At 53.9% G+C, this 19,853-nt stretch overlaps 2 protein-coding genes across 9 annotated transcripts in view; both read right to left on the bottom strand.

The window, feature by feature from the left end:
• Window positions 1-6,623: 6,623 nt before the first annotated feature.
• UQCR11 (ubiquinol-cytochrome c reductase, complex III subunit XI) lies at window positions 6,624-9,714 on the bottom strand (the record flags this gene model as incomplete). The annotated part of the gene is made up of 3 exons (XM_084302680.1): window positions 6,624-6,888; window positions 8,281-8,415; window positions 9,665-9,714. 2 exons carry the CDS (start codon window positions 9,712-9,714, stop codon window positions 8,295-8,297), a joined length of 171 nt encoding a protein of 56 aa, XP_084158806.1. The 3' UTR covers window positions 6,624-6,888; window positions 8,281-8,294.
• A 3,620-nt stretch (window positions 9,715-13,334) lies between these two features.
• TCF3 (transcription factor 3) overlaps window positions 13,335-19,853 on the bottom strand; it is a 72,346-nt gene continuing 65,827 nt past the window's right edge. For all 8 annotated transcript variants that reach the window (XM_084302855.1, XM_084302858.1, XM_084302859.1 and 5 more), the window contains exon 20: window positions 13,335-19,208. The gene's annotated coding sequence lies outside the window, so the exon portion shown is untranslated. The remainder of the gene's footprint in view (window positions 19,209-19,853) is intronic.

Genomic DNA, 19,853 nt, shown 5'->3' with positions numbered 1-19,853 from the left:
CCATATGGACCCCCCACGAGCTCCACAGCGACCCCCCAGCTCCACATCGACCCCCCCGAGCTTCACAGAGACCCCCACTTCCACGGAGACCCCCCCCGGCCGCCCATGCCCACCCCTCCACCTCCATATGGACCCCCCCCAGCTCCACATCGACCCCCCCCGAGCTCCACACGGACTCCCCCGACCTCCTCGGAGACCCCCCCGGCTCCCCGGAGACCCCCAAAGCCGCCCATACCCAGCACATGGCCCCCCCCCGGCTCCGCGTGGACCCCCCCCCGAGCTCCACGGAGACCCCTGCCCACCCCTCACCCCCAAATTGCCCCCCCCGGCCCCGGGCTCACCCCGGCGCCCTCCGCCGCGCCCCCCCGCGCTGTCCCGGCGGCGCCGCCTTGGGCATCCTCCTTCCCCCGCGCCCCGCTCCGCGGCCCCGGCCCGGCCCCGCGCCCCCCGCCCCGCCCGCTCGCGCCCCCTGCAGCCCCGGCCCCGCGCCGCAGCCCCGGGGGCACCGGGCGGGGGGAGAAAGGGGGAGGGGGGGGCACGGACGGGGCGCCCGGGGCGTGGGGATGGGCACCAAGGACGGGGGGCACGGGTGGGGCAGCAAGGACGTGGAGTCATGGACGGGGCACAAAGGACACAGGGCATGGACGGGGCACAAAGGATATAGGGCCGTGAACGAGCCGTGCAGGACACGGCCCGAGGATGGGCCACCAAGGACATGGGGCCATGGACAGACCACGTAGGACATAGGGCATGCAGGACATTGGGCATGGATGGGCCATGAAGAGCATAGGGCATCGGTGGGCCACCCAGGACATCGGGCATGGACGGGCCATGCAGGCAGGACACGGCCCCATGGATGGCCCACCAAGGACATGGGGCATGTAGGGGCCAACCAGGACATTGCCAGGCCACCAAGGACATCGGGCCATGTGGGACATGGCCCCATGGATGGGCCACCAAGGACCTGGGACCATGAACGGGTCATGAGGGACATGTCCCATGGATGGGTCACCAAGGATGTGGCCCCATGGGCAGACCATCCAGGACACAGGGCATGGATAGGCCACCCAGGACATCGCCCACAGATGAGCCACCCAAGATATGGCCCTATGAATGGGCCACCCAGTTCATAGGGCATGGATGAGCCACCCAGGATGTGGCCCCATGGACTGGCCACCGCAGAGATGGCCCTATGGATGGGCCACGCAGAACATAGGACATAGATGAGCCAGCCAGGACGTGGCCCCATGGACGGGCCACTGGGGCTGTGCAAGTGGCAGCCCCACGGTCTGGTGTTGTGGGCACGTGGGCAGGGCTGTGCCAGCGCCATGGGTGCTCAGTGGGGCCATGGGGCACAAGAACCCAGAGTCTCTGCTTCTGCAGGCTGCGGTGGCATGGTCCCAGCACAGGGGGCTTCTCCTCGACCACGTGCCCAACAGCAGGACCCACGCAGCTCACCGTGCCCAGCCTGCTGCACCCAAAACTGCCCTGACCCAACACCCGCTGCCTCCTGCAGTGCCTGGACATTGGAAGAAGAGGGCTGGTCTGCTGCGTGGCCCTCCTGGAGGCTTTTTCTGGGATGGCTGGATTTGGACATTTTACAGGTCTTTTCCAACCCAAATGATTCTGTGATTCTGTGGTTTTGCTGGGTTCGTTCAGCACGGTCAGTAGCACCAACATCCATGCTCCTGGGGTTAAGTCCAAAAAGAGATTCATATAAAAAATACAAGAGGGAAGAAAATCTGCTGTGGAGGAGATGGTGAGAAGACAAAGCAATGAGAAGCATTTTAGGAAACAAAACAGTAACCAACTGCCTACTGGGTGCATAACGAGACCGTGTCCACGCACCGGGGAAAGCCCAGCCCAGGGGGCCATCGCCACGACCCTGACCACGGGCATGTGCCCCAAGGAAACAAGCACCACAAGTCACCACGTGCCGCCAAGCCACTGAGTGCAGTACCCCAGCAGAGAGGTTTCTGCCTCCGGCTGCTGGTGAACGACGTCTACCTGGAACCCCGTGGTTTGATAATCATGACCGAGCAGCTGCGTTTTGGCAGCCGGGCGTATCACAGCAATATCCACCTCCCGAAAAGCACCGAGCCATTTGTCTTGGAAGCACCGCGCAGCAGCAAGCTCCGCAAGGCAGCCTGCTGTCGAAAACATCTCGGAGCAATTAATTTTTCTTTAATGAACAAGTGACACACTAGGCTTTCGTTAAGAACCTTGCACAGACCGGCAGTCCTGAAGCGACCGCGATTGGAGGTGCAAAATAACAACGCCTCCCAGCGTGCGCCCGAGTCCTGCTGGCATCGGCAGGGCTCAGCGCCCTCCTGGAGACGAGCACGGCCCCGCCACCGCTCAGTTCTCCCGACACTGAACTTCTTCAGTCTGCTTGAACTTCCCGTACTTCCTCCAGCTTGCATCTGTGCAAAAAGCTGTTGTAGTTTTACTGATTTTTTTAAAAACACGTCTCACTCACTTGTTTCAAACTCCCTTATTTGGAAAGCAGCAGGGAGCGCGAGGAAGGATGTGAGACGTGTGTCGGGGATGAGAGGAAACCGAGTCCCACACACATGGGGCACGAGTTGTCCAGGCACAGGTAAAAGTTCAAAACAACTTCAAAGAGGTGGGTGCACTCCTAGGTGCAGGGTTGCATTTGCTTGTACAGGAAGAATTTTATATTTCTGATACCTGACAGAGGAGATTGTGTCTTTACTTTAATCAATACAGAGCTTTCCGTTGCCCTAAAGGCATTCCATCTCTCTAGGGTTGTTTTTGGTTTTGTTGGTTTGTGTTTAACATCCTCTCCTTCTGGACTAACGCTTATGAAATGTCTCGCTTTGCTATCGCTATTATTTCCTGCAATCTTGAACACGCAGACCAGAAAAGCTCTAATTGCCGGTATTGATCAAAACCACATTATTTTTCACAAACATGCTTTCCCTTTTTCTGTGTTGCTGATTTGGGGGGATAAAAAATAGACCAGCTAAAGTCATAGCATTCCAATCGAACCCTCGTGCTAAAACACAGCTTCTTGATGAATAAGAAAGGTCCATGGAGCAAGCGGGCAGAGGGGAACTAAGGCAGTTACCCCGCTGCAGGCACAGAATCCTGCACGTTCCTTGTCCCCCTGCTCTGAAACACTCCTCAGCACCTGGGCTGGAAACTCAGTAGCTGTCTCTTTTACACCAACCATTCCTCTTTCACTGACTAAAATCAAAGCCACAAAAAGGAGACAACATTTCACTGAACAAGATCATACAAGACACAGTGTCCACATTGGAACACCGCATTTTGAGGAAGACACTCTGGGAGAGAGCCAAGAGGAGAGCAATGAAAATCATCAGCTGTCTACAAACTGACCTACCAGGCACGAGGGAAGAACCGGATTTGTTTAGTCTCGAGAAAGCATCTGAGATCTGATAACAGCCTTCAAATATGTAAAAGTGAAAGAATTACTGCGCTTGCATTTCAGAAGGGGAGAGAATTTCCTTTTTTCCAAGCATGTAAGCACGGAAATGGACCATGTGCAGGGACCAGAAGCTCTCCCTCAGTGGCACTTTTTAAGAACAAACTGGACAAACTGGAAAAGCTTGGGAGTGGATCCTGCTGTGGGGTGGGGATGGAGAAGCTGACCTGTTAAGTGTCCGCTGAACCTCAGGCACAGGGTAACAGTAGTTAGAAAACTGGTTTTCACTGACAGCGGGTGCAGGCAACAGGCTGCAAAAAAAGATGGTGTTTACTGTAAGAGTACGTGGAAATTTGGGCAGGAACTCTTGAGCGCAAGGGAAAATGTTCCTGTGTTCCTTTGGGAACGCTGCTGAGGTACAGAGGATAAGGTACTTGTAGACACTGATACCAGCTGGGTGCACTTGGGTGCCAGGCAGCCTGCGTTGCTCCAGGACTAGCAGATAATCCAAAATCACCCAAATCGGCTGCTGCCAGACACAGAAGCTAGCATAGACTGTCCAGACAGAAAAACCTCTTCCACTGAGCTCCGCGGGTAGCTCTCCCTTCTGCTCTGCAGTGGCTCATCCCAGCCCCAACAGAGGAGCTCGTTTCAGAGCAGGATTCACCAGGGAGCAGCCAGCCCACCAGAGGGGCTGGAGCTGAGGTTGATCCGGAGGCTGCAGCAGTCAGGAGAGCGGCAAGGTCTCTAGAGCTGAATGCAACAGACTGAATGGGGCTGTGGTGGGTGTGATAACGGCTCCGTGTTCCCACTCCACCTCCCGACACCCTTCACAAGGAAAGCGAAGCGTCCGGACCAAACACTAAAAAAAAACAAACATTAAAAAAAAAAAAAAAAAAAAAAAGGGTATGCTGGAACACAAGTCTTACTGTTTTTAGAGCTTGCTTTTAAGTTACGCAGCTGACACCAAGCTGAAGGCGCTTTTTGATTTCTGCAAACGCTCAGCCCTGCGGCTGAGCCACCGCTGTGCCCTCTAGTGGATCTCTCCGGCTGCGGAAGGGCAGCTTCTCGTATATCAGCTCCTGGTCTTTAATTAATTTATTCACGTATGTAATGTATGTGACATTTTGTCAGCTCATTCTGAAAAAAATATTAAACTATTAGAAAAGAGGTAATGCTAGAATATTAAAAACTAGAAGGATCACCCCTGGCACCCGGAGAGTAATTACTCATATTTTAACAGAAATTTGCCCAAGAATGCAAAGCCACTTCCAATGGTGTATTTCTGAAGAATGCTTGCTCTTGTGGAAGGAATACTAGAAATTAAATTAGTTATAGGCTAATCCTAGGGTTAATTAGAGACAAAAACGTCATTTGAAATGCAGCAGAAAACACAAGCAGCTGAACAATCGCCAAAGGGTAAACAAATCCAAAGTCCGTATATTCCTTACGGTGCCTGCCTGTGCAGGCAGCTGGTGTTTGGAATATGTTTCTGAAGTATCTGCTGATCCAATCTGCTGTGCACAACGCTATCACTGGGCCCTTGCTGACAACCCTCACTCGGGAGAGCTGCAGGCTGAGAACACGGGAAGACCACGGCCCTCCGAGGAGCGGGCAACAGAGGCAGGTCCTGGGCCTGAGGCCTCCTGGAGACTTCCCTGAGCAGTGGGAGCAGAGGCTCAGCCGCCCACAGGAGCACGCCAAAACTAGGTCATCTCTGAAGTCAGCAGCATGTTGTGCCCGTCCTGTCTAGACATGTTGAGCAGGTAAGAGAGAGCACAGACTAACTGTTCAAGCCTGGTCTTACGATCTTGATGGCATGTGAACGTAGGCTAGCACAATGCCCACTTTCACGGCATGCCTCAGATGAAGATGCGTTGATATCCATGCACACGCTCAGGGATGTTGTCGTCAGCATTTCCACGGACAGGTTCAGCCCTCCAGGAGCCAGCCCAGAGCTCAGGAGCAGCTGGCAAGGGGACAGACTGCAGAAACAACACGATCAGCCCATTATGCTTCCGTACTGCCCGACTGGAGTGAGTTTTGCATAGGAAAATAATTTGTTTTCCCCACACAACTAATTACTGATGATGCTGCACTAATGCTGAAGCAGTTATTGTTAAGTAGCTCAAGCGCCCTGTCAGATTTTACAAGTTTTCTGCAGAAACATCACTGAGGAGCCTTCAACCCTGAGTGTAACTCCCAAGCAGCACAGCTACTGCAACTGAGATAAAAAGTTTTCCTTAAAAAAGATTCAAGCATTAATGAAATGCCAGAACTTCTAACTAGGTGGAATTTGGCACTGAACAGAGAGAAAGCAGCGATCCTGTTATCACTCAGACACATTTGTTTGCAAATTTTGGCCTTTGGGGAAAAGGGCTGAACTTCCCCCCCAGGTCTGAGTTGTCTGCTGTGGCTTCATGGCTGAGACTATGTCAAGACCAATCCCCACACTTCATCTAGCAGCTAAAGACTTTCATGTAAAGTGCTCTGCAGTGGGTTGTTTTGTCCCTAATTTACATTTTGATAGATACACCTAAAAAATACAGATGTGGGTGTTGAGTAGGAAAATAATATACATTAAAAAACTAACCCTGAAGCTCTCTAAGCCACTGAGTTTCATCCTTGTGTACTGAAAGTCTCCCAGGGTTTGCAGACTACCTTCCTCGAGCCCCTAGACAAGAAAAGCTAGCCTATTTTTAGCTAGCAGAAAAAGGCAGCCTATTTTTAGACAAGCATACAGCTTTAAAAAGGTGTTGACCTCTTAACCTATCTGTTTGGATGCAGAAGTTGATGTTAAAAAAAAAAAAAACAAACAAAAAAACACAAAGCCTCACACCAAAAGCCAGTGATCTGTGTTACAGCAGAACTCTGCAGCACTGGCTAAGGGAAGTTAACTGGAAGCAAGAGCCCACAGATGTGACCGAGCTAGGAAGGACCAGCTTACCATCAACACATCACTAAGAACAGTTCAAAGACCACAGCAGCTTTAAAAGTTATGAGCAACAACTACCCCGGGACAAACCAAAGGCTCAGCAAGCCCAACCCTAACAGCAGGCACTTGTTGATGCCTGAGGAAACTGCACAGGAAAGGAGGCAAACACGTGGCACACTCCTTAGGACACACACTCAAACAAGCTGAAGACACAACACAGAACCAAACAGGGATCTGGTTTAAAGAACGCAGGCAAAGAAGATCACAGCACCACCAAAACATCATTCACGTGGTTTATTTTGTACATCAGCTTTACAAATTACTTGCATTAGGCCAAGACCAGCTGTGGAAGTGATGAGAAGAGCACTAGGCAGGCTGGTACGTGGAGTAAAACCCCCTCACAACCAAGTGGCCACAACTGCTCATGGCAGAGAGCGGGATGTGACAGCCCACTGCAGAATCTGTACCAGGCATTTCAAGTTCACCTCAAAGCAGGTCTCAGCGGACGGATGGCTCCAACACACTCAATCCAGCGATAAATTTCCTACAATAAACACAAAGCAGTCATTAAGCACTGCGTCCCGCAACGTGCTACAGCAGTCAGCATTACAGAGAGGTTTCCAAACCCTCTGGTATTCACACAAGACATTTCTGTTACAGATACACAAACACCAGAAGGCTTTTAAGTCTCTTTGGAAGGAACCGTAGGCCACCACAGAAGCATCCTCTTCCTCTACAGCACTGAGCGTGTTCCAGATGATTTGTGCACGCTGACACATCAGTGCTCTTATGTGAGGAGAGAGAATGTAGGCTGTGGGCTCGGGAAGGCATCCACATACCTACTACTGACCAGGACAGTTGTTCTGTACAGAAAGCCCTTTCTGCTTAATTTAATTGTTCCTACATCACCTGAGAGCTTTTCCGCTGACTTCTCCACAAACTTCCACAGTCACCTGAGATACTACGAGCACAGCTGAGTTTCATGAAAAATTTCTTTCATCCTTTGGTTACGCTGAGGAATAAATAACCTGTTTGATGCACATTTTGAAAACAGGGAAGACACAGTAAAACATCTACAATCCAACAGGTACCTCTGCAACAAGCCTTACAGAAGCACTGGTTTCTCTATGAAATTCTGTGTAGCTTGAAGGCAAGCCCCTCACTTTCATTTACCAACATTTATACGTAAGTTATTCCGAGAAGCAGCAGCAAATATAGAGGGGCACACAGCTTCCTGATAGCCTCTTCTTGTCAGCATCCTTTTAATGTAAGGCAAAGTCTTCATAACTCATATCTGCAGTGAGGAATGAACTAATTCTAAGCCTGCTTACTACACGTGTGTGTATTCAGAGGCCTAACAGCAGGTACTGTAATTGCTGCTCTAGCTTTATGAATGGTCAGTCTTACAAAAACCAGTGTATTTCATACGCAGTTAGAAAGGGAGAGGAAAAAACACCTTGAGAAAGCCAATTTTCAAATGAATTTTTTGTATATAGTAACCAGCACAGAACACGTAGCTTATTTTTAGTAACTCCATGGAAAGGAAAGGCATCCAAATTTGCCTGACAGCAAAACCAGTCTTGAGCTTGAAGCCATTCTAGCTAAGATTAGAAGTGGATCCCTCAGAAGTTCCAAATGACCACAAAAGACTTTATTTGGCTTATCAAGAATTTCAGTAAATTGTGAAAAATCCACTGCTTACAACATAATCACTTGAGAATAATGCTCTTAGTAATACTTCATCCTTTGGCACTCCGAGAAGCCCTACCCCTAACACAAAACAAGACAAGACAGAGCAATAAACACTGAATAACCAGATTAAGCAGCGCTGTTTTGGCCCACCAATTTGGCTGTGCCCTGGAGAAACAAGGCACGCCAACTGCCGCATCCACACACCTCCACTACGTAAGCTGCCAGGTGCACAAACCAAACTCACCGTTAGAGGGAAGCTTAGTCTTCAGTTTTATACTTGCCACCGATGTAGGGCACATACTGAAGGACGAGCTTCCAGTCTGTGATCCATATTACACCGGCACCAGCTACAGCACCCCACGTGAAAAGGGTGGGAGTCCTAAAGAAGAGAGGCAGACACACAACACACACAGGTAAATGACCAACCCTCCAGTCAGAGGGCTGGCAGACACTCACCCCGAGGTACCCAGGAAACTCATTTCAATCAAGAAAGCAGCTTGACAGAAATTTGGAGAGAATCCCATGCACAAAGGAGCTGGTTTCCAAGATAACCAAGATGTTTTACAGGAAAGGGTCGATATGCTTTTATTTAAGAGAGGTGCTACTAAGTTTAGAAAACACAGACTGGTTTATTATCCTAACTCTCCAGCTCATTTCTCCTTTATTCTTGCCTGTGGCTACCTCATCCTTCCTCACCATGAACCGGCAACCTCAGGCGCTGCAGCAAGCACCTCTGAAACGCTCTGAGGTCAGCCAGGACAACACGCAGGCCACACACATGGCTGTCAAACCATGGTAGGATAAAATCTAACCCCAACAACCACTTCTCAGTGCTGCAAACCCCATCTGAACCAAGAGAGAACCATGGAGTGGTTTGGGTTGGAAGGGACCTCGACGCCCACCCCATCCCACCCCGCCATGGGCACAAACCACCCAGCAGCCCAGGCTGCCCCCAGACCCATCCAGCCTGGCCTTGGGCACTACCAGGGATGGGGCACCCACAGCTCCTCGGGGCAGCCTCAGCCAGGGCCTCACTGCCCTCAGAGGGAAGAATTTCCTCCTAATACTGAATTTAAACCTACTCCCTTATAGCTTAAAGCCATTACCCCTTGTTCTGTCACTGTCTTCCCCCCCCACCCCCCCGACAAAGAGCCCCTCCCCAGCTTTCCCAGTTCCAGTTCTGGGCTCCCCAGTACAAAAAAAAAGACAGGGATCTCCTGGAAAGAGACCAGCAGAGGGCTACAAAGATGATACAGGACCTGGAGCATCTCCTCTGTGAGGAAAGGCTGAGGGACCTGGGTCTTAAAGCCATTACCCCTTGTCCTGTCACTGCCCCCCCGACAAGGAGTCCCTCCCAGCTTTCCTGCAGGCCCCACAGGCCGCTGTCAGATCTCCCGGGACCCTTCTCTCTCCCTGAGCACCCCCAGCGCCCCTCAGGGCTCCCCCGGCTCCTGCAGCAGCCCCCAGCAGGGCGGGGGCGCCCCAAAGCTCCCTGAGGGGAGCAGAACAGGGCCCAGAGGGGGAACTGAGGGCCGGCTGCGGCCCCCCAGGGCCCCATAACCCCCCCCCAGGGCCCCATAACCCCCCTCCCAGACCCCATAACCCCCCCCAGCCCCCCCGGCCCTCACCAGTTCTGCAGCAGCTGGGCGTAGCGCGGCCCCAGCACCCTGCTCAACATGGCGCCGCCTCAAAGTCACCCCCGCGCCGCGCATGCGCCGCCGCCCCGCGCCGCGCAGAGGAAGGCCCCCGGCCCCCGGCCCCCCGCCCGGGGCTGCCCGCGGCGCTGCCTGAGCGCGGCGGTGTTGTCATGGCAACGGGGCTCCGTGACCATGGCGGGGGGGTGAGGGGACGGGGCCTGGCCCCACAGCAGGGTAGGGACACGGGGCCAGAGCCATAAATCATCGTTAGGGTTGGAAAACACCTCCAGGATCACCTGGTCCAACTGTCCCCCTGTCACCGCTGTCACCCCCTGAGCTGTGTCCCCAAGCACCACGTCCAGCCTCAAAAACACCCCCAGGGACAGGGACATTGGCAGGGACTGGCCCTGACCCCACACAGGGCAAGGGACACAAGCCCTCAGGGCATGTCCCCGTCCCTACAACAGAGAGCCCTGAGGGGACCGTCCCTGTCACCCCAAGGGAGAGGGGTCACAAGCCCTGAGGGGCTGGTTCTGCCCCTGGACAAGGGCAGAGATGTGGGGTGAGCCCCCTGTCCTCATGCTGGAGCAGGAACGTGACTGCTGGGGATCCGGTGCTGTCCCCAGGCTGCCCCCAGCTCAGCTTCTCGCACTCGGTGCTGGGGGAGGCTGGCATCTGTCCAGAGCCGTTTCTCCAGCGCCTGGCTGTGCCTCTGCAAACCCTCCTAGCTGCTGTCACTCAGGAGAGGGAGTTTTGAGCTAGATTTTTTTCATAAAACATCCCCAAATCCACCAATGGTTTCATAAAGTTCCTCAGACTCCCCAAAGCCAGCTCAGCTCCTTGTTAATCTGCAGGTCCCAGAAAGTCCAGGGGGATGCTGGAGCCTGATGCTCTCATCTGCCTGAGCTCCGTGGCTGGGCTGACTCAGCCTTGGGGCTGCAAACCCCATCAGCGCCAGTGTCCAGGAGTGATGCCAGCAGCCTGCACCTCCCTTCACACCCTGCGCTGCATGTGCAAGTTTCACAGAGCCCAGACCCACAGAGCTGAATCTCTTGCAAAAATCCAGCCTGTATTTTTTTTTCCTTCTCACCAGGACACAGAACAACTATTTTATCAGCTCTTTGCATGATCAACTTCACCACCACATTTTGACAGTTTGAGTTTTTCTCTGCCTAGATACCAGCGGGGCGATGCAGGTTACTGAACCGTGCAGGCTTTTGGGTTCATTTCTGTGAGTTTTTTCTCCGTTGCCCACGCACCAGCTGGTGCATGAGGAAGTCAGACGGTGCCGCACGGCGTGCGTTCCTGCAGGAAACTGGTGCCTTTGCCACCGCCACTGTGGGTATGGAGGGGGAGTGAGCCTGGTGGGCAGGCTCTGCACAGGTTTGGCTTTTTTAATGACATTTCAACTGTGTCTTGAAGTCATGCAAATGCAGGACAGTCTCGGCTTTCAATTTGCAATGGGAGTTTCCTAGATGACCAAAAAAAAAAAAAAAAAAAAAAAAGCAAAATAACTCCAAACTTTAGAAGCAATGAAAAACATCTCAACGTGTATCTTCAGAAAAGCCCTGGGGCTTTCAAGGCAATTCTGAGGGCATTTCCCCCTGCTTTTCCACAGTCCAGGCAGACACTGAAAGACACAATAATACTACCAATTTCCTGGTTAAACCAACAGCAATATTATCTTCTTCCAGCGCATTTTACTGTCATCTACAGTTCAAGTGCTGCAGAAGGGGATCTGCTGGCTGCTCTGGACACCACACTGTGACACAACGCTTGCTCATTCCTTGCAGAAACTCATTTTGGCTGCTGGGAGGAGAACATGGCTCAGACTGCAGCAGGGAGCTGAAGCCTACCTCCTAGCTGTAAGAGGCCACCAAGGTGAGGGAGGGACACTTTCTTCCATGGCTGTCTTCTGTGGCACAGCTGTCCCTTTAGTTTTGGAAGCAGGAGAGAGGGCAGCAAGCCTGGTTGCCCAGAGCTGCCTTAGGTACACCACAGTGAAGCCTGGAGTGAACTATTTGCTCTTGACCACTCTGCAGCACCTCCTGCGTTGCTCCTGCCCTCAGCTCCCAGCCCAGGCGCTTGCCTGCTTTAAGTTCCGCCTGGTGCATCTCTGAGTGTCTGTCTTCCAAGCTGCAGCCTTGCTCCCAGGCACACTTTTCTCCCACTTCTAGATTGGGTACAACCTTGGTTTCTCAGTCCTCACTCTTCCTTGTACCGATAGGGGTAGACAGCTCCATCCTCACCCTGGGAGTGCTCTTCACTCCCTGGCCTGGCAGATCACATCTCAAATTTCTTGATAACCAAAGTATTTGGTGTCCTGAAGCAGTTTGGCTTCCATGGACCTGTCCTAGCACTTAGCCAGCTCTAGGGAGAAAAGCAAGTAGGCTGGGCACACGGCCATGCAGCTCACAGGGCCAAGGAAGCGAGGAACAATGCAGGGTAAAACCAAGCCCTGCAAGGAGGCAGTGAAGGCAAAGAGGACGAGGCGAAGCGTATCAGCAGGGACAAGGAGATGCTGAATTGAAAGGACAGTCATTTGATTCACTCACTGTGGCTCGGGAAGAGCAGTGCACTACCTCAAAGAGAGCTTGCTTACTGCTGAGAGAAGGGAGACAGGGCTTAATGACATTTAACTAATTACTGCAAGAGTCACTGCTTAGTTAATTTGGTCGGTTTTTCCTTCACGGCGCTGTGTGGACAAGCCCTGGGCAGGAGCAGCACAGCAGAAATGCCAGCAGCAAGCCTGAGGAAGGAGCTGCTGTCAGGCAGCATCACAACACCAGGGCCTCAGAGAGGGTCTGCTGGGGCTCGGTGCTCCTGGCTGCAGCTGCCACGGCTCCGTTTCCCCCTGAAGTAGCCCGATGTGATCAGCAAGCTGGCAGCAGGGGGCTGACCCAACCACTGAAACCACATGGGTTAACGTGGTGACGAGCTGGGGGAAATGCCTGTTGATCAGAGGGGCAATGCACGGGGGAGCTGCCCAGTGAGGGCTGGGGGACCAGGGAAGGGAGAGCCCAGCCAGGCAGCGCAGCGGTGGGCTGCAGATGCAGAAAGTGATGGAGCGAGACCAACCATCACGCCTGATGCAGCTTGGCCAGGGCACTGCCTCACCACTGCGATGCACTCGTGAGGCTGGGTGACCTCCTGCTGCTACTGGCTCCAGCCCACTCCTGCTGGCTTTAAGCCCTCCCAACCCCTCTGCCAGGTCATCTCCCCCCTCCCCAGGCTGTGCTGGGCTCCTGGCAGGGGCTGGCCACATTTATCCCAAGTGCCTGCTTGCACCGACCTCGCTGGGTGCTCCCCAGGCAGGGCAGAGGCAGGGAAGCAGCAGCGCCCTGGGGAGGAGGCCCAGGACCTCTTTGACCATGGCACGGCCGAGGGAGAAGCTGTGCCAGAGACCCCAGGTCTGCGAAAGCCCCCTGGGGCCAGCAGCAGCTCAGGCTGCCCCATGGTGGGCAGGAGGAACAGAGAGCGAGGGGACAGCACCTGGGAACCTGCTGTGGCTCGTCTTTTCCTTCTTTCTCTCTCTTTTTTTTTTTTTTTTTTTTTTTTTACAAGGTAAAACCTTTATTACAACTTTTCATTCATAGGTATACAACATCTGAAAGACAGATATGGGGAAAAAAGGTAATATTGTTATAAAATGTCACATTTATTGCTACATTACTGTTATATACAGGACAGTTCTCAAAATCTACTTTAAAAAAGTTAGGATTATTTAAAAATTCCAAATAATCCAGCCAGCTGTTTTGACACTTGTATAAAATTATTTAAAAAAATGAAAACAATTCTTATCTTGAGGCACTCAGAAACACAATTTAATCCCCCAATTGTGATTCATTTCAGAGAACAACGCATTTCCCCACCCCCAAATACTTTATTTTTCTATTTTTTTATTTTTGCTGGGTTAGGCATATATATATATATATTTACTATATATATAGTTCAAAACTATAATGTGTATCTGATTTAAGAACAAGGATTTCAGCCACTTAAGTACATCTGGATTTACAGGTAGGCAGCATAAACATCAAAAGCAAGGACCAATTTTTTATTTTTTTTTTAAAGGCCAAAAAAACAAAACCAACCCAAAACTTTCTACGGGGTTAAAAATAAACAACTTCCGCAGGCATCTCCCGTCTGCTCTCCCACCCCCCCCTCCTACAAAAATATATATGAAGAGCAACCGAGTGATGCTTCATTTTCTCAGAGGGCTCCTTAGAAATTGGTTCCTTCCCCACACACCGCGAGGCCGTCCCCGCTCGGCCTCCCCGGGTGCCTCCTTCCCCTCCCACAGCTCCTACACCCCGGCAGGGGAGCCCACGGCCTCCCGCGGCCCCGTCCCTCCCCGAGCCCCTGTGTTACGAGGTCTGCTCAGACGCTGGTGGGTTTCAAGTCATTTGGCCTCGGCACCCAGGCCCCCACCGTTTTACAGCACAAGCTCTGCTCCCCCCCAGTGCCCAGTGCAGCGGCGCGGTGCCCACAGCAGGGATGGCAAAGCCCGAGGAGCAGGAGGTGTACAGCAGGGGAATGGCAATACTGGCACGGAGCCCCACGGCGGGGCTGCCTCTTTCCCCCTGGGAGGGGACACGGGACAGGAACACAAGTTTTAGCAGAAGGGATCCCAGACCCGCTGCAGCAGCCATCTCCCAAATCCTCCTAGCCCAGCGGACGGGCTGGAGCCACCTCGGGGCTGGAGGTGGATGAAGGGAGCCCAGCCCAGCAAGGAGGTGGGACGCAGCTGCTCCATGCGGAGGTGCTGGGGAAGAGGGGGTGAGATGAAGGATGCTGGCAGCGAGCTGCTGAGCAGCGAGCAGAAGGCACGGGAGGGTGAAGCGTGCGTGGAAGAGACCCAGGACAGGCCCTGCCCCTACAATTCAGTGCTCAGCTCCCACAGCACGAGTTGGGGGGGTGTTCCTGTGCTCTCATCACTCATCCACCCCCCTGGTTCCGGGGCGCCGGCCTGAAAATGGTTTTGGAGCTGCTAGAAATGAAGCTGGACCCTGAGAGCAGCAGGGAGCAGGGGCTCAGCAGTCATGGACGAGAGCGGAGAGAAGGGGCTGGGCTGGGACCTGCAGAGCCCTGGGGGAGAGGAGAGGGGGTTGCATAGGATTTCACAGGGCAAAGTCCTCGTGCAAGCTTGTGGTGCTGAGAACAGGTCTTGCTATTGCTGGTGTTAAGCAGGAACGGGGGAATCCAGCAGCCACGGCTTGCTCCAGGTCAGCCAGCTCCGTGTCTGGGGCTCGCTGCCTGTCCCAGCCCAGCTCCAGCACCAGCTCTGTGTCACCTCCCCGTCCCCAGCTCTTTGCTAAAGCCCCAGGCCGGGGGCTGGCTGCACCTGGAGCTGGCCCCGATTCACCAGCACGGCACACAGCAGGGCCTGCAGGGCCACGGGCTCTGCTGGGACATCAGTTGGCGGCCATCCCGTGAAAGCAAAGCTCAGGGATGGAGAGGAAGGGGGATGGGGGTTGGAAGCCCCCTGTTTCTTGAGGGCCCCCTCTCCTCTGCGGGCTGAGGGGAGGGAGCAGTGAATCTCCCAGCCAGGGCCCAGGCCCCAGAGGCTCGGCTGGCTTCAGCGTGCGTGAGACACAAAGGACCTCTGAGAGAAGCTTCTGCACTGAACCTGAAATTGCAGACTCCTGGGGAAATCCCAGCCTGCTTCTGCCCTTCCTGTTCGATCACCACCGGGCAGCAAGTGCAAAACCTCGAGGAAACCGGCGCATCGCCAACGCACCGACTGCCCGCCGAAGTCACGGCTGGGGAGCTCGCACATCACGCTTCTGCATTTCTCAGCTGGAGAGGGCAAAAACCCCAACTGCCAGGCACAGACCAGGGCCCCAAGCAGCGTGCAGGCAGAGCACGTCCCCACACCACACACAGCCACATCCCTCGCACCCAGGCTGGAGCTCGGTGCAGGAGGTGGCACAGGCTGCAACCCAGACGTCGTGGGTCCTGTCCCCTCCCGCCAGCACAGCACCTCAGGAAACCAGAGCGAGATGTAAAAGCAGGGGGCAGAGAGCCCGAGGAGATGTTGGCAAAGAGCAGGAGCTGAACAGCAGCCAGGAAAGTTGGCTCGGCTGCGAATGGGTCTGGTGGTGGGTCACAGGCAGGGGAGCGGTTCCCTAAGGAGCTGGAATTGGGCTCCCCAGGGAGTGCTGGCAGCAGGTGGGGGCTGCCACCACGAGACCATCGAGGTGCGGTCTCGGGGAGGCTGCAGCTGTTTTGCTCTGGGGCAAAAGCAGGTGAAGGTGAAGCGAGGGAGAAAGAACAAAAGTCTGCGAGTTTTGCAGTTACTAAAGCAGATCCCAGGCACTCCCCAGCACCTGGCGGCACGCTCGGCTCTGGAAGCAGGGCCGAGGGAGGAAGCACAGCACCGAGTCCCCCTCGCAGCGCATCACCTGCCTGCGGCACCTCCCTGGGCAGGACCACCGACACGAGGGATATAGACAGGGAAGAGAAAGGGGCAGAAAAGGGATCTCCGAGTTCAGCAGCAGAGTTCTCTGGCCACTCCACCTGAAGAGCTTCATTGCAACAGGCTGGGGCTTCGGGAACAGCACCTGGCTAATGATTGTTTTTAGGAAAGCCACTGTCCCTGCAGGTTACAGGCACCACGTTCACTCCAAGCCCAGCACACCAGGCAATCCAGTCAATTTTCCTTGCTACACTCCTGTAAAAGAGGCAGCTCCTGGGCACAGCAGTGCCAGGCCCCTGCCTCATGCTTCCCTGCTGGAGAACGGAGGACCCAAACCCTCCCCAAGCCCTGGCACAGTGGGGTTTATGCTCCAGGACTCAATGCCACACCTTTGTCCAAGCCCTGCCAAGGAAGCTGGCCAGTTTTGCTACAAACAAAAGATTGAAACCACCTAAACACGGATGGAAAGCCCCTTCTCTGTGGGAATGCCTGGTGGTTGGGGGTGTTGTGTCAGCCAGAGCCCCCTGGGCCTGCGCAGTGTCAGGCAGCACTCAGAGGGGATGAAGCATTCAGTGAAATTTTGACCAAATCATAAATTTTCACACGTTCTTTGCTGACAGTTTCTGCATTATTTTTTTTTACAGGACCTTTTCTTTCAATCCACCTGTACACACGACCACCTTCTCAAATTCTTGTTGCTAAATCAAAATGTCGGGGAAGCACTTGAAAGTCTTTTTGTATGGTTTCAAGCTTGCCAGGCTAGGACATCGCTGCACCCCCCGGTACTGGGGCAGCTGCACTGAGCCCGCAGAAAGCCCCACACAACGAGTGCAGCTGACTCCCCACTCCCTACCCCAAAAGAGCACCCAAAAGAGCTACAGCTGGACCAGCAGGGAGAGAGGGGCCCATCCTGCTCCAGCAACTGCACCCGGCTCCTGTCTGGGATGCCTGCGGGGAGACGAGCGATGTCCTGAGTGTTTCCAGCACGTTTTGCTAGAGCACAAAGCATGGCTACAAAAAAAGAGCACCAGGTTACGCCAAGGAAATGCTGCGGGAGACCTAATCCTGTTCACCAGCCCTTCCCTTTCTCTAAGCTGAAGCAATGCAGCTCCCCGAGAAACACAGGCCAGAGAAGCAAAGAGGAGAGGGACGGGCCCTGCTGCTGGAGCTCCAGCTGTGCTCGCTGTCCCCACGTGTCCCTGGCCAGCCCTGCACCCCCTGACCGTCCCGCTCAGCCCGGCCCCGCCAGGCAGAGCCAGGCAGCAGCCGGCCCTGGGCATCGGAGGCACTGCCGAGCTGGGGCTTCACCTCGCCCTGGGGTGCTGACCCCGTCTGCTGGGAAGATCCGGGCACAAAACACTTCGGAAGTGATTCTGGAGAAGGGGAAGGAGAGGGAAGAAACAAAAAAATCCCGGTGGACGCTGTTCTGTTGCCAACTGCTGCTGGGCTGCTGCAGCTCAGCACCATCGTGGCCCTGCTGAGCTCCCTGTGCTGGCTCCTGTGTTGGTGGGGTCCCCGCCGTGTGCTGGGGCTTCCTCCTGCTGGGTGCACTGGAGCCATCTGCAGCGGCCCCGGTGAGCCTCGGAGTGAAGGGGTCGTTGGCACAGCTCGGCTACCGGAGCCTGTCGTGTGGGACGGGTGCTTGCTGCTCCCCTTCCTTCCCAGATGGAGACAGGAGGCCGGGAGCACTCGACAGCGGCCACCACGCGTCCCCCGTGGCAAGAAGGGTGGCGTGCTGAGCTGAGCTCACCTCTGTGGATGCTTTGGAGTCACGACAGCGGGTGAAGGTGGGATGCGAAACCACCCCTCTTCCTGAGCCTGCAGCACTTGCACTTCCAGTGGTAACAGCTCCAGAGCGCGGAGATGCCACAGAGGCAGGGATCCTGCTGCAGCCACGGCTTGCCGAGGGCTGGAGTGGCTGCTCCCCTTCCCACCACCTCCGGCTCCTGTGTCCGTGCGTCCATCCGCCCTGACGCTGACAGAGCAAGGTCCCCGCTGCTGCCTTTGCTCCACCTGCCTCTGCCTCTTCCCAGTCCCTCCAGCTTTGTTCGGTCGTCTTTGTTCAGCACAGCCCCTGGAAGCGCCTCTGACAGTAGGAGTTCACTCGGATGCACGGGCACAGGGCGTTCTCCTCCGCCCTGGGTCTTCCTCTTGCACCCGCGTTGCTTCTTGGCTTACCTTGGAAGCGCACCAGTCCCTTGGTTCTCTTCCACCCCCTGGTGCCTGCTCTCTCCTGGCAGCTCGTCCTCCCTGCCACGGTGCTCCAGGGGCGGGATGCAGCCGCCAGCAGCCTCCAGGAGGAACGCGAACCCTGCAGGGAGCTGTGATGGACTCCGCCCGGGAGGAGCTGGAGCACTGCAGAGGATGCTGCTGCAACTTGCTTTGCTGTTTAACTTCCTTTTCCCAAATCAGAAGTGGCCAAAGCAAAGAGATGGTGAATTCAGCACGAGTTTGTTTGTTTGTTTTTTTTTTTTCTTTTTTTTTTTTTTTTTATAATGGAAGGTACAAGCCAGGCAAGGAAGAACATCTCCTCGCTGTGGCTACATTCGCTTTTAGTGGCTTTCAGAGCCGAATCTGAGAATTCCTCTTTATATCCAGTCTCTCTTAATACAATTTTAATATTCTGGTTGATCCTAAAGATGCAACGTTAACTATAGAAACAGCAGCAGAAAAGCATGGGGTACAAGACATTTTTTTATACAAAAAAAAATTCTTTTCGTCGCTTACAAAACATATGCAAAAGAAGCTAAAAAAAACAAAAGGCATTGCTATTTGTTCTACATAAAAAATCTCATAACTAATGTTCTTTTTTTTTAAAAAAGAAATATTAAGCTTAGGCACAATTTTGCTGCTGGCTGCTTGTGAACAAGCCAAGAGAACACGCCACCCCCTCCTAACTGAGTGATATGTATTGACTGTTCCGCACTTTATACTTAAGGCAATTTTTTTGTTTTTGTTTTGTTTTTGACAAAAGTGTTTTTCCACCCCTTACGTCATGCCAGGATCCGTCCACGTGTGTCAGTATTAGCAGTACTAAAGTTTATGGTACGAGAAGGTTGCAGGTCACACCGAGGGTTTTCTTCCTACAGATCTCTGTATCCAGAGGAACAAAAAGATCTACAAACAAAACAAGCAAAAGCCACAAATGAGAAAAACCCGAGTGAGAATAAAACAGGGCCACTGTACCGCAGCCTCATCTCTGCAGAAGTCAGCCCCGAGGGCCTGACATGGCTGAGCAGAGCTGAGACATGAGCTTGCTGTTTTGCTGGGCTGCCAGCTTTTGACTTTTTAAACATTATTTTTGGTTTTGCACAGCAGCACCATGCCCCCAGGGGATGTGGGGCCACTACAGGGGGACTGCAGGCTGCTGGGTTAGCCCTGCCCCATCTCTCCTGCACGTGTTCAACCCCACATCAGCACCCCTGTACTGCTCAGACTAAAACCAGGGACAGCCCAGCAGGACCTGCGCATGCCACGGCCTTGCTTGGGATTTTCACTTTCTCTGCTTTCCCCAGCGTTTCTGGGACCTGCCCTCTCCCTCCTGTGGGACCACCAGCAGTCACTGGTTTCCAGTAGCCAACTGGAGCAGGGCTGGGAAGTGCAGTGCAGAGCTGAGCTTGCTCGGGGTGGTGAGAGTGCCCAAACCCCCTGTGCCAGCTACGGGATGGTGCCTCTCCTCGGGCAGAGGCTTTGGGTGTGCATGGACGAGCAAATGGCACACACGTCTGGCTCATCCCCCAGAGGTAAATTAAGGAGGATGCC

This window comes from Netta rufina (assembly GCF_964035555.1).
Source record: "Netta rufina genome assembly, chromosome: 28".
Classification (NCBI taxonomy): domain Eukaryota; kingdom Metazoa; phylum Chordata; class Aves; order Anseriformes; family Anatidae; genus Netta; species Netta rufina.
The sequence above is the reverse complement of the archived record's forward strand: the minus strand, read 5'-3'. Positions and strand labels throughout refer to the sequence as shown.